This window comes from Barbus barbus (genome assembly GCF_936440315.1).
Source record: "Barbus barbus genome assembly, chromosome: 1".
NCBI classification, from domain to species: domain Eukaryota; kingdom Metazoa; phylum Chordata; class Actinopteri; order Cypriniformes; family Cyprinidae; genus Barbus; species Barbus barbus.
This window is the reverse complement of record NC_136729.1, coordinates 20,285,679-20,300,231: the sequence shown is the minus strand read 5'-3', so window position 1 is coordinate 20,300,231 and position 14,553 is coordinate 20,285,679. Positions and strand designations below refer to the sequence as shown.

At 37.3% G+C, this 14,553-nt stretch overlaps 1 protein-coding gene across 2 annotated transcripts in view; it reads left to right on the top strand.

Moving 5' to 3' along the window:
• Positions 1 to 958: 958 nt before the first annotated feature.
• Positions 959 to 14,553, top strand: part of LOC306875817 (dual specificity mitogen-activated protein kinase kinase 5-like) — a 57,658-nt gene continuing 44,063 nt past the window's right edge. Inside the window, exons 1-8 of one of the 2 annotated variants that reach the window (XM_079426563.1) lie at positions 959 to 1,417; positions 1,575 to 1,623; positions 1,889 to 1,956; positions 6,216 to 6,285; positions 6,714 to 6,754; positions 8,053 to 8,120; positions 9,278 to 9,329; positions 11,591 to 11,655. In XM_079426563.1, the coding sequence (XP_079282689.1) occupies positions 1,286 to 1,417; positions 1,575 to 1,623; positions 1,889 to 1,956; positions 6,216 to 6,285; positions 6,714 to 6,754; positions 8,053 to 8,120; positions 9,278 to 9,329; positions 11,591 to 11,655 (545 nt within the window). In that variant the 5' untranslated portion in view covers positions 959 to 1,285. Of the gene's footprint in view, positions 1,418 to 1,574; positions 1,624 to 1,888; positions 1,957 to 2,070; positions 2,169 to 6,215; positions 6,286 to 6,713; positions 6,755 to 8,052; positions 8,121 to 9,277; positions 9,330 to 11,590; positions 11,656 to 14,553 lie in introns of those variants that run through there. The other variant, XM_079426564.1, reaches the window with a different exon arrangement.

Genomic DNA, 14,553 nt, shown 5'->3' with positions numbered 1-14,553 from the left:
AAAATATGAAAGAGATGAAGTAAATAACAAAGGTAAATTATGGATGAAGTAGGAAATTATCTACAGCAATAAAAACCTTGTGACTACATTGCCCTGCTTATATCAAAATAAATATGTATTTGTATTTATATGTGACCCTGGACTACAAAACCAGCCATAAGGGTAAATTTTTTTAAATTGAGCTGAATAAAAAAGCTTTCCATTGATGTGTGGTTAGGGCAATATTTGGTCGATATTTGAATATCTGGAATCTGAGAAAATCACCTATGAAGTTGTCCAAATGAAGTCCTTAGGAATGTATATTACTAATCAAAAATGAAGTTTTGATATATTTAGGGTATAAAATTGACAAAATATCTTCATGGAGCATGATCTTTACTTAATATCCTAATGATTTTTGGCATAAAAGAAAAATCGGTCATTTTGACCCACACAATGTGTATTGCGATAATACCTGTGCTACTTATGACTGGTTTTGTGCTCCAGGGTCACATATATTTATTTATTTATTGTGAAATAAATCTCTCTGCATCAGTTTTGATCAAACTGTCTGTGTGATAATAACCATTTTACTGTACCTCCACTATTACGTGGCTACTTCGGCTAAATATATTTAGCCTATAGCCTATATAAAATAAATAATATAAAGCAAAAATGAACTTTAATTCAAAGTGAAAGATGAAAAAAACAGAAATAGCAGACAGCAAGAGAAGGATTTTGCAGTGTTTACAGTTGATTTATGACTAAAATGATGTTTGTGATTAAAATTATACAAACAAATAAAAACACAAAGTCTTAAACAAGCTGGCCTACAAAATAACGTCATGACCGAACTCTTTTATTAATAATTGAATAAATAATTTGATTTAATAACATCATCTTGAAAAAATAATTACAGGCAACAATAATTAATACAGAACCGTCGCGAGTAACGTCTAGAGTCAGCTAACGTTCCTCTGGTTTAGGCTTTTATATGCATCGAATGGACGTTCAGCTTCCGGGTAAATGTCAAAACACTTCCGCTGCTTTACTTTCATTGTTGGCAGTTTGTTTTTAAAAAATTGTTCAAAATCGGATTAAGACCTGGAATGACATGTCGGTCATTTATTAGACGAGTAGCCGCTGCGTCAGTTGTGTGGGAAAATACTCATGTTTTCTTCATTGTTAGCGAGCTAACGTTAGTTAAACAAGTTAAGCAGCTAGCCGTCTAGCCTGCTGTACAGCTGCTGTGTGTCTGGGAATCTGCACTGACCGCCAAGATTATGTTTCTCGGTGTGCTTTTGTTATGCTTTTACTTGTTTTGAATAACCTGTGCAGCATGGAATCTGAGGGAATCGTTATTCGGATAAAGACACCGGGGGGAGACATGGACTCATCAGTGGACTGTCCATCACATCTCAACTTCAATGATTTACTGGTGAGTTGCTGTTTTAACTTTAGTCACAGCGTGTTTTTCTGTGGTGTCTCAGTACATTTTAGAGAGGGAACTCATTCATGACGCGTGTCATTCCCTGACGAGTCGGTGCTGATTGACAGCTGTCAGTCAAATGTGTGATTCTCCTCTTGTTTGGCAGGCCGCGATCAGGGATGTCATGCCTGAAGCCACAGTCACAGCTTTTGAATGTGAGCATTGTTGTTGTATTTAAATTATTTTACTATATTTAAATCAAATTACTATCAGTGTATCCTGTAGAATAGTATAAAATAATAAGAAAGTATGAACGTCTTTTTCTGTTTGCAATGCTGTTATCTTTATTTACCTAAATTACAGTTGGTCATAAGGGGCTAAAATGTAAATCTTGCAAAAAAGTAAATATACAAATTTACAGATGAATGATAAAAAGTGAGTAGCTGTTGGATGATTCAGATGTGTTCTCGGTTATTTCAGATGAGGATGAAGTTGGTGACCGAATCACAGTTCGCAGTGATGAGGAGCTCAAAGCCATGCTGTCATATGTGAGTATGCCTGATGCATAAACGCAGCTGAGACCTTTAATTTTGCTGATAAACAGAGTGATTTCAGCATAATTTCTTAAATGTGTTAACAGCCTGATTGGCAGTAAAGAACTACACTGCCTATAACTGTAAACAAAACTCCACCAATCAGAGAAGTCACACAAAACTCTGACCAAAGAAGCTTTGCAAATGATGTCTCTCTGCACTTTTAGGTACTTATGTATTTGTGTATATATTAATGTTACAAAAAAATCTAAAAAGTGTGTGTATATGACTGTTTTATACTTATTATTAATTACTTTGTCAGTTGTTTTATATTGCACTGTTGCTTTATTCAACAACATAATTTGCAATACTATGGGATTCATTCCAGTACACAGTCTTGTACTTTTTTTTCTGATTCTGATTTGTTACAGTCAAATCATAGTTTGTGGTAGGGCTGTCACAATATTATTAGATTTTCACTGCGTGGTTATTATAGTCAAAAGAATTTATCTGGACATCTATAGAATGTATATAAAAAGCTATGTAAAATTCATCTTTAACTGTTTTCTCCTTTTTGGCCAATAAGTCACACTCAAAATATAATTCTAGGGACATAGAGAGAGAGTGTGAGTGTGAGTGAGTGAGTTTGTAAAGGCTACTGGCACTGTGTGTATAGTATTAACACAATATGTTTGAAACACTATGGTTATCGCCGATATATTGCAATAGCTCATCCTGGAGCTGATTGGTTCATAAGACCGTTCAATCACAATGCTGTACTGAAATGCCTATGGAGAAAACAGACAAAGAAATGTACAAGGCTGCTGAAAAGTGTGTGGTCACTGTTGCGCTCTATTACAGTCTGTTGTATTAGACTTTTGAATGCTGAGTGTTTTTGTTGGAAGGAAAAAGCTATTACAAATCTATTATTCCAGATCTATTCACCCTTGGGGAAAGTGTTCTCATTACTTTGCTGATTGGCAAGGATGACAAGTAGCTACATATTTTCTTTTTTCACTTCAATTTCTTCATCTATTTCCCTTTTCTGGCTGCACCTCTTGATGTTTCCATGGCAACGTGAGTCTCTGGCTCGAACCCCCTTTTAAATTATACAGGTGTTAACCAAGCAAGATTAGCAAAGGGAAAACTGTAATAATAAAATCCTGTTTATTTTTTATTATTCATTATATTTGTTGACTCAGGCAGTGGTCTCCCCCTGTGACCAGGCACAGATTGAAAATGCTGAAAATATTTGTGTCTCACTCGTTTAATAAGCTATCGTAAACTTTTGCCTGATTGCCTATTCAAATAGTCTTTCTTTTCAAGTCCGGGGATGTTGTTGCCTACTCTTGTTTCCTCTCTTCTTCATCTCTCTCAGATTCCAGTTTGTTTTTATCGTTCTTCTTTTGAGACCACCGTAGAAGTGCTTTCAATACTTACTGCTCACATTGTGGACACCAAGCGTAATGACTCGTAATAGTTTTTCCCCCTGTGAAGTACAGTGGAAGTTAAATGAACTATCAACTTTTATTATTTATTATTCAATACTTAAAGTTTCGCCTCATTAGAAGCACAGCCCTCCTGGGTAGAGGAATTTTTCAAAATCCACTTTCAGCTGGTGTTGTCTTTTACCCCCCATCAGCTCTCAATGACTCTCGAGTAGCCATGGGCTTCAAAACCACCGCTTCTGCAGGAAATGAAATCACTTAGATTTGATATTTATTTATTTTTAGATGCTTTATCAAAGTTCTACCTCTCAAGGCCATTGCAGTCATTAGCCAGATTAGGCCAGAAGGTGACACACTGACAATGATGTCTCGCGGGTGTCCTGCACTGCCTGAGTGTAATTCAACCTTTTTTTTCCCTGTCTTGATTAATTCTGCAGTCGCCGTGTGGCTGGTATTGAAACACACATTCTGACATTGGCGATATCTGCGGGAATGCGAGTATTCGCGACAATCTGCATTAATGCTTATGTACTTATGTTCCTCCTAAGGAAAGTGCCATCGCACATCGCCAAAGAATTCTTTGAGGCTATATTACTCTGACAGTGAACATTACCGCGCGTTGCAGATTGCCTCCGCGTTGCATTTTGGTTAACAGCGCAACTGAGTCCACTTTTTCTGAAAATGAGTTTTTCCTCCCATGATGCCGTTTGCTCCTCTGGGGAGAGCGCAAGCTGCTGAGAAGAGGGAATTTAATATGCGTGTAGCATGTTCGGAAGCTTGCGCCAACATTTAACCGATCATTGTGGTCATATTTCAAGTGTATGCCCTTTGCCTTGGTTGGTTTTTGGGGTCTCTGTGGGGACCTTTATAAATTTGCTTCAATTAATTCCATGTAAAGGGATCTACCGTTATGTAGACTTAATAGGAATTAAGAGATGACTTCTTGCTTTACAGGTGTGTAAGCTAATTCGCTGAGCTCTCTGGTGGAATCCGACCTTCAAACTGGCTTCACTTACATTTTTTTTTACTCCAGCAGCGATCATCAGTCTGAGGTCTCTGAGATGTTCTGGCTCCCTGGTGAGCTGCTTCTTACCGTCAGCCTTTCCAGGATGTTAGTTCAAAGTTAAAGACTGACCCATGTCAGATGTAGCCTCGCTTACACACACACACACACCCACACATAGGCACTGATCTCCCAGGCTGGGCCGGCTAATTACAGAGCGTTTTACTCGGGGTGTGTTAATGATCGGGGTCCAACAGAGCGGAGGTCCGACTCCTCTGTTCCCTCCAGCTCTCAAGCTGCCTTCCTGTGATCAAACTGCCTTTAGTTATTGTCCAACAAAGGGAGGTTTCTTTTAATACTGTTACAGATTAGTTAGGTAATTGCAGCCCTAATCGATAAAGCAACCGAGTGGAAAATTAAAGGTGTGTGTTTTGGTAGAGCTACATGGTTTCAGTGCCTTCAGGCAGTGCAGAGAGGTGACAGTGATAAATAGGGTATTTAATAACAGCTGCTCTAACACTGCTTCCTCTGCATGTCCTCGCGCACACCCCGGCGTATTCATCACGCATTCACACGCGGCAGAGTGACAACGCTGTACCGCCGGCCCCTCGATTAGGCTTGCTTTTGACCTTTCTCTTGTTCTGCCTTTGTTTCTCTTTCTCTCGGTCTCTGTCTTTCTTTCAAATGCTGACATTCTGCCCTCCTCTCTTGTCCATCTGAATCTGTGGTTTTTAATGGCTTCATTGTGTGTGATGGGGGCTCTGTTTGGAGACAAAGGTCTCGTGCTGGACTGAGAGAAGAGGACGAACAACCAGATGGTTCTGTTAACCGAAACATCAATTGAATGTTCTTTTGGCAGGAGACAAAAATCTCTGCGCGGGTTCGAAAGAGAGAGTGGAGTTCTTTTGAAATAGAATCAGCAAAAGTGGTAGATGACATATCAACTGCAAAATCACATATAAAATACACGTATGAGACAAGTTTCTGAAAAAAAGTTTTAAAATGGATTCAGCAAAAGTGACTACATATCAACTGCAAGATCGATTTTTAATTAATATTATTGAATATTTATAATATAAATAATCATTATAAATAATATATCAACTAACAAATTATATAATATGTAGTTAATATATTTTTTCGTGTGTGTATATTAGTGCTGTCAGATGATTAATCGCGATTTAACATGCACACACACGTATGTATGTGTGTGTGTGTGTGTGGGCATACACATTTATATATAATATCACAGAGTCTCGTGTAAGTAAATGTACATTGTCATTACAAAACAAGTCTTTACAATTTCTTTATTAATGGCATAATTGTAGAAATTAAACAAATTATTATTGGATTAAATAAAGATAAAAATAATTACACAAAAAGCTTGCTATGACATTAATAATATCATATAAGGTTTATAAATGCCAGACTCCATTTCAGCCTATTATGCAGTGTAATTAATTAATAGGCAGCCATTACTGGCAGATTGCTTTTACATCAGGCTGAAATGAGAAAACTCAGTGATTGGTCTGCGTCTGGCAGCCATTACAACGGATGAATTGATACAGAGGGTGACTGGTGTTTCAAAAAGATTACCTGAGCAGGGTGCCCAATTCATTTAGCATCTTTTCTTTTCCTCCCAACATGCAAGTGACTCTGAGAGACAGAAAATGTTTTTTGACATAAGATTGCTTTTATGTACACCATGGGACTTTTTTCTGAAAGACATTCATTGAGTATAATATTAATTTTGTGTGTAATATACTGAAAAAATGAACCGGGCTGTTTTTAAGTGTTTTTTTTATCCACTTTATTCTCTGCAGTATTGCAACACAGTGATGGAGCAACGCATCAATGGACTGTTACCTGAGCCTTTACAGATATTTCCACGAGGTGTGTATTATGTGTTAGTGTGCTGGTCCAAATTACAGTTCAACACCGCAACAGTAAATGTGCCCGAGGCCCACCTAGAGCCTAGATCACAGTTTAAAGCCCCATACTCAGCAATGCCCTGCTCATGTGTTTGTGTATGAGCATTTTCTCTTAGCAAAATCCCATTTTATTTTATCCTCAGTGGCTTCTGTGAGAGGAATAAATATCAGTTTGGTTTATTGAAGGAATTTCTTTGGGAATATATATATGCATTCACACACGCAATATTCTTTGTGATAGTTAAAGGCTCCCTAAGCTGTGTCTCAGTATGTCTGTTTTGCGATGATGCAGATAGAATCATTCTGTCATTTTAAACATTTAATATATTCTGCTCATGTTCTTTTTCTCTGGCCTCACGTGATCTACAATCTAGTCAATTTTCTTTTCAGCCGGTAAGACCCCAGGGATCCGCAACATACACGGCCTGAAGGTATGTGTCTCAATGATTGTTTCAGCAGAGTTGGGCATGGATTGGTTATGCTGTGTACCACTTATTGAAATGTCAATTGAAGTCAAGACACTCTGTCTATCTGTCCCTCATTTTCTACCCCCTCTGTGCATTTCGTTTGTATGTTTTTTTTTTTTAATCTGCTAAAATAAGAATTATTTGTTCTGCTTTCTATGTTACTCCGTTAGATAACATTATGCAATGTTAAAACAAAAACATTTAAAGCTTGTGTGGTGATTCCAAAATTTGGGGATTGTGCATTTTTTTTATGTTTTTGAGAAGTTTTTTATGCACACCAGCATTTTATGCATCTTATGCTCTTTTTATGCTCTTGTGCATCACCATGGAAATATTATGAACTATTAGGTTTAAAATGGCTGTTTTGTATTTTATTATAGTTTGCAATGTAATTTACGCCTGTAATGGCAAAGCTGAATTTTCTGCAGTCATTACTCCAGTCTTTAGTGTCACATGATTCTTCAGAAATTATTCTAATATACTGATGTGGTGATCAAGAAACATTTTTAATATTGAAAACATTTATGCTGCTTAATATTTTTATGTTTTTTTCCCCCAAGATTCTTTGATTTAATAGAAAGTTCTTTGGTTAATACAAAAGAACATAATTTATTTGAAATAGTAATCTTTTGCAACACTGTAAATGTCTTTACTGTTACTTTTAAATAACTACTTTTAAAATATTAAATTGCTTTAAAAAAAACCTTACTAACCCCAGGTTTAGGGTGAAAACCCCAGGTTTCTGTGTATTTAAATAGTACGATACGGACCATCTTATTCTTGTTTTGCAATGGTTTTTGTTTAATTCTGGATTAATTGGCTTGAAGAGAATAAAAAACCCTGATAAACCAATCTAAATCAGGTCTTCATAGACACTAATTAAGAAGAGAATCGCTGCTTTACTGCACTACACTATACGACCTACAGACCTCAATTAATCTACTTATTTATATAGAGACTCTCTTTGAGCTTTTTCCTTCATTCTCCCACTGTGATCTGTTAGCATCAGCTTCACGAATCTTCTTTAATGACAAATAAAGGACGTGATGTTGATTCATTTTTTTTTTTTAATTCAAGGATGTTCCCAGATTTATATTTAATTTTGCCTTATAGATGAAGTGACCCCTTTCCTCAAGCCTCTGTCTTTATTTCTCTATGTCTCCCTCACAAAAGCCAATTAACCTTGCGGCCAAACTAGGCAGTTTTCTGTTGAATCACAGGTTAATTAGCACAGGGCTCTGATTGTCTTTGTTTGCCTGCAGGTGAACACGCGGCCCGAATCCTCGAGTGGCAGGGGCTCCTCTGCGGCTGATTCCCGGTCCAGTGATAGGTGAGTGATCCCATATCATGCCTGCCCTCATTGAGAGAAAAATCTTATTTCTAAGATTTATTTTGTTTATAAATACAGATATATTTACAGTAAAGTAACTCCATTAAGGATTCATTAGAAATACCTTTACGAAATCAGTAGTTGACTATACAATTGGTTTAGATCTGTTTTGTTGGATGCTATTAAACATACACTGAAATATATTAATACCTCAAGTTTTCCATATTGCTTGGGCAACTGCTTACAGATATGAAATATATTACTAAGCTGTGGAATCTGATATTAGTAGCAATGTTTTTTAACATTTATAATAAAAATAAATGTTTTTGAAGCATCAAAGCAGCATGTTAGACTGTTTCTGATGGATCATGTGACGCTGAAGACTGGAATAATGGCTGCTAAGAAAATTCTGCTTTGCCGTCACAGAAATCAATATAATTTTAATTAAAATTTTATATTCAAATAGAAAAGATTTTTTTTTAATTTTACTAATATTTAAAAATGCTACTGTATTGTATTTTTGATCAAACAAATGCAGCCTTTGTGATCCTAAGATACTTCTTTTAAAGCATCATCATCATCATCAAAAAAAAAAAAATCTTACTGACCCCTTTGAACTTTAGTGTAGGTTACCAATGTAATTCCTGCTTATTTATGGATGGTTTTGTCCCATTATGGTGTCTTTGAGCTTTGGAAAAGTATAAAATGTTTTAAAAGAAATTAAAGGAATAATACATTTTTTAAGGAAAGTAAATATTAATCAATAAGGCCTTGTTGTGAACAGTTGCAGTTTGGCTTTTGAAAATATTTTTGACGCTGAATTAAAAGTGATATTCATTTACTTCGTTATAAGTAATTCTTTTCACAAGAGAAAGAGAAATGCTAACAGGAGTCTTCATGCCCTAAACATACATCAGAAACATTTTTTCCGTATGAATTGGATTCTGTCTTAGAGAATGAAGCCCCCTGGCACAGAACAAAGACATACATTCTGAAGGCCAGTGTGTGTTATTCAGCAGTGATGTGGGGAAATGAAGTGCAGCAGATCATACTAGACTAATTATTCTCATCTTACATTTCTAATGAGAAGTAGCTACTCTAAACAATTTACTCATGTCAGCTTTTACAAAATGTCATACTTTATCTTTTCACTTCAGCACTTTAAAGAAATCTTCAGCTGAGCTTAAGAAGATTTTGACGAATGGACAGGTATAGTAGCCCTCCCTTCACAACACACACATTTACTTCTGCATACATTTTGATGCAGACATATAATGCAAAGTATTCCCACTTCAATCGAATCTGATTATCTTGTTAGCGATGCTGTTAGCACTCAATCAGTGATGCTAGATATCACATATCCCATTTAATTTGTCACCATAGTCCATATGTGCGAATGTACAAAAGCTTCTATTGATTGCTTCTGAATGGCTGGTTTCTGACCCTTTCTCTGTGGTGTGGTTGAGACCTTTATCTTGAGTGAACAGAGCTGTATCTGTGTGTCCTTCTGCTCACGCCTCCCTATTTCCCTGTCACCCTTTCTCCTCCCTCCACTGGCCCCCAGCAGGTCAGTCTGTCAACAAAAGTGTGTCAGATAGACAATTAAGACAGTCACAACCCCTGTGACACCTGTGACATGCGCAGTTAATGGAGCACTCGCATCCTCCCTCATGCATTCACACACGCATGGACACACACACACACACACACACTTCAGCCTAATCGGATGTCCTGCACTGGGCCCCAGCAGTCAGGGTGTGGCCCGTCAGCAGAGCACTGACTTCACATCAGGTCCAGTTCACAAGATAATTACTTCCCCTACGCGTACTTGTTAAGGCATATAGTTCTTGATATATGGAAATGATATCATATTACTTGGTAGAAGATTTCATATTTTTTATAGTTCAATTTAATAATGTACTAATGAAAAATGCTGCTGTTAATAATAATAATAATAATAATAAAAGCAGCATCATCATTATTATAAAATGTTTATAATTTATTTGAATAAATATAAATAATTTATATATTCAACACCTTATTCTTTAATGTGTCGTGACAGATCACTGTAGCGCCTCAGTTCAAGCAACATGCGAACCGATCATCTTTTCATATTTACTTAAAGCACGAAATAAACTTGAATTCATTCATTCATTCATTGTTTATTTATAAAAGCACATTTAAACACAACCCACGGTTGACCAAAGTGCTGTACAGATCAGTAAGCTCAAATAAAAAACAGGATCTATAACAATTTATAAGACAGCATACATGCAATTTGAGTAATACATTAAAAACCCACAGTCAGAAGATGTTTTAAGTTTAGATTTGAAAGAGGTGAGTGATGACGCCATTCGGATTGATACCGGGAGACTATTCCAGAGTTTAGGGCCCGCTATCGCAAAAGCACGCTCTCCACGATGTTTTAACCTCGTTCGACGAACAAAAAGCACTCCAAGGTTGCCGGATCTAAGTGCACTGGATTATGACAACGTAAAAGATCTGATAAATAAGTTGGAGCGAGGCCGTGTAATGCTTTAAAAACAAAAACTAAAATTTTAAATTGTATTCTCTGTTTAACTGGTAGCCAGTGCAGAGAAGTTAAAATGGGAGAAATTCGATCGAATTTGCGACTACCAGTCAGCATTTTGAACCATTTGAAGGCGTCTAATTGAAGATTGGTTAGCTCCATAATAGAGTGAATTGCAGTAATCAAGGCGTGAAGTAATAAATGCATGGATAACTATTTCAAAATTCTTTAGAGAAAGAAAAGGGTTAACGTTTGTGAGACGTCGTAAATGATAAAAACATGACTTAACAACAGAATTAATCTGTTTATCGAACTTGAGACCAGAATCAAACAACACACCTAGCTTTTTCACACATGGGGAGACATAAGAACTTAATACCTACTTGAATGTTTGAACTTGAACATCAGAATGTATTTTATTTCAGCTGCAGAAAGACGTCAATAAACACCATTTTACAAGTTTAAGTCCACCAAAGTTAATCTACTCTCCTGTCTGATTTGTTTGTCGGGCAAGATGGTGGATTCAGTGTTATGACCGGCCAGATCGCCTGTCAATCAAGCTCTTTGCGAAGAGCTTGATTGACAGGCGATCACTGGAATTTCAGTGTTTTTTTTTTTTTTGGACCCAAGTAGGTTTTTTTCACTTGGTGTTGCTTTTACAATTGTGGGGTCTCTTTTGTCTTTGCCTTGCTTTCTCTTTTCTGTCTTCCTCAGTTTCTGTCTCTCAATTCATCAGCTCACTTTGGTTTATTTTACCATTTTGCACATGAGCCAAAGAAAAAAAATAGAAAACTGCTGGAGTGGCAATCTCATAGGGACAAGTCTATGAATGCATGCATTTGCATACCCACCAAGGAAATAGACAATTCACCCCTCCCCCCTTGATTATTTAGATTCTGTTCTCTTTGGTTAACTACAGAGTCTTTCTCTGTTTGTTTAGATAAATGAACATGACCTCCAGTACCAAGAGCAGCTTGGCCATGGAAATGGTGGAACAGTGTACAAGTGAGTGTTGCTCTAGTGGTTTTTACCTTGAGATTTAATTAGACTGATTGTGGTCAGCCTCTTCAGAAAGGCCTTCTTTACCTTTTAGTTCAATCTATAGGTTTTAACTAGAGCCAGCAAACTGAATCATGAGAATGTAACTGAAAAGGAAAAAATGTTTTGTTGTCCGCACTCTGATTAATTTTACATTGGTCTCGCATGTGCTCATGTTTTCACACATCCTTCAACAACCCCCCAATATGCAAGTTAAAAGCAACACTGATTTAGTGCTCGTGAAGTAGAAGTGACTGTTTTTGATCCTTCTAAAGCTCCTTTCTGTGCCAAAGCGATATACCACAGCCTATACAGGACAGGGCAAGGTCATCGTCTTGCACTCACAATTCATTTAATGAATTTCTTGAATCTATGCTGTTGACATGGCTCTGTGTGCTTTTGTGGATAACATAGACTTTCATCATATGCTTCTCTTACTGGAGGAGCACCTCTGGGTTGTTGGAAATTGTTCAACCATTTTAAAAAAGTCAATACTGCAACCCAGACAAGAATGCAGTCTGGCGAGCTCAGCACTAAATGTGTTTGCCTAGAATTATTTTTCCTTTCAAACAAAAGAAACTGCTGAATTTCTCCTAATTCAAACCTTTTTTCCCTGTGTTTTTTCTTTTTAAAGTGTTAGCTCGAGAAATACAGCTGTTCTGATTCTGAACATAGGCGGTCTGTATAGAGCAGGCACGAAAAACCAATGCAAAATTGTAATACCAAGATTTTTTTTTTTTTTAGTTCTATTTTGTTCTCTACATATTCATGATATTTAAAGAAGGGTAACGTTTACTGTTATTGTGTTTCCTGCTCAGACTGACAGCTGCAGTGCAGTACAGGTAGCGGCAGGTGAAATGTAATATAATCTCTGATGTTGCTCGCAGGGAAATTTAGGCTAGTCTCCCATCCATCTCCACAGCTGTCCTCGATCACCTCTACTGTGCTCGCTCACATACACGCACTCTCCTTTATGCACAACACACACCTTTGTGACCATCAGACTGCATACAGGATGGCGCCAAGGGTATTCACTTAAATTGCTTTTCTTAGGAATAAATAAAAAAAAATCTGTAAGGCTTTCACCTAACCTGCACCCCTTGATGTTGTGTTACTGTGTTTATAAGCATGTTTCTTGTTCACATATCCAAGAAATAAACAAAAACATTCTTAAATTCATACACTAGAGTTCTGAACAAATATATGCAGAGATACAAGAATATAGAGAATGATTGATGTAGACAAATGTCACTTTCTAAATTGCTCTTGAATTGATTTTATGCTCTCGGCAACCAATAACTCATAGCTAAAAATGCGTTGTGATAAGCACAAAACATGTGAACTCTTAAATTAACGTAGTCCTGGTCATATATAGTTCTATTCAAGGCTTTGGGGAATATTCACATGTGTATATATAAATAATAATAATATATATATATATATATATATATATATATATATATATATATATATATATAAGCTTTTGATTGTTTGTGATTATTTGCCTTTGACATTGTTTTTTTGTCCCTACCATTTGTGATCCTATTAGAACTAACCTGCGACTCATTTTTGGGTCACGACCCTCCGGGTGAGAACCATTGCTGTAGGCTTTTGTTCTCGCGCACATCTCTTTGCGGCTTTCTTTCAGGTGAGGTGATCATCTGGTCATCTCAGGTTAGATGGCATTGAGAAAGAGACTGCGAGAACTGTCTGGTCCACATTGGCCACAGTAATTGAAACCTGTTTGTGTGGTTGCATGCGTGTGTGTTCCTCTGCAAACGCACATGCATGGGATGGCTGTCTTCGAGAGATCCATGAATACTGCATGAAAGAGCTTTCATTACCTCGGGCTCTGGAGTGTAAATAACAAACAGAGAATAGGGACACATTTACGGGGGTCAGGACCACACGTCACTACGTCACCTCGTCCGGACCACTCGTCTGTCAGTCTTAAGTCATCGCTGCATGACTTACTCAGCAGGGTCAAAGTTCAAGGACTTTAGCTGAACTTTGCGAATAGGATTAGTAGGATACATTACTGCTCAGAATGTCCTGAAGCGACCATTTAGACAACGTCATTGGTTGAGTTGGCATTAGTAAGTAGTCATTAAAGGTGCCATAGAATGAAAAACTGTCTTTACCCTGGCATATTTAAATAATAACAGTTCTGTACATGGAAATGACATACAGTGAGCCTCAAACACCATAGTTTCCTCCTTCATATGTAAATCTCGTGATTAAAAAAGACCACTGAAAAACAGGCGAATCAGAACATAACACCGACTGTGACGCAACAGTCGGGATCACTACGCCCCCAACATTTGCATAAACCCGCCCTTGTTCTAAGCCGGCCGAACCATCAGAAGCTCTGCAGGTATTGTAAATAAACAAGCGCGGACAACAGCGAAAATAACACAATAAATGTTACGTTCCAGGCTGTGCAGGGGGTGTGAAGTGCAGGGATGGGTTGGTGTCTGTATTCAGAAAGGCACAGAAAGCAAATAACGCGAGCCACTAAAGGGACATGGTTAGCTCCTTGCTAGCGGTAGCCTGTGACAGTACATAAGATTTCACTCTCAGTAAGGAGAGATGAGGATGATGGCGAATGACTTACAGATCCTGAGCACCACTGACAAGCATCTGATCTTGTGAAATGTGTGGTAAGTACTGTTGCTCCATAATGTAAACATAGTTTGTGTGATCGCGTCTCTTGGAAGTGAAACTATAACGCGATCGATGGATCGTTCAAAAGCAGTTTCAATGCCTCGCATATTAATAACGGCTCCCTGATGCCCGCGTTTTATATACAGTATAATTACCCGACGATATAACTGCGAGAGAAAGTATTTAAATATATATTTTCCT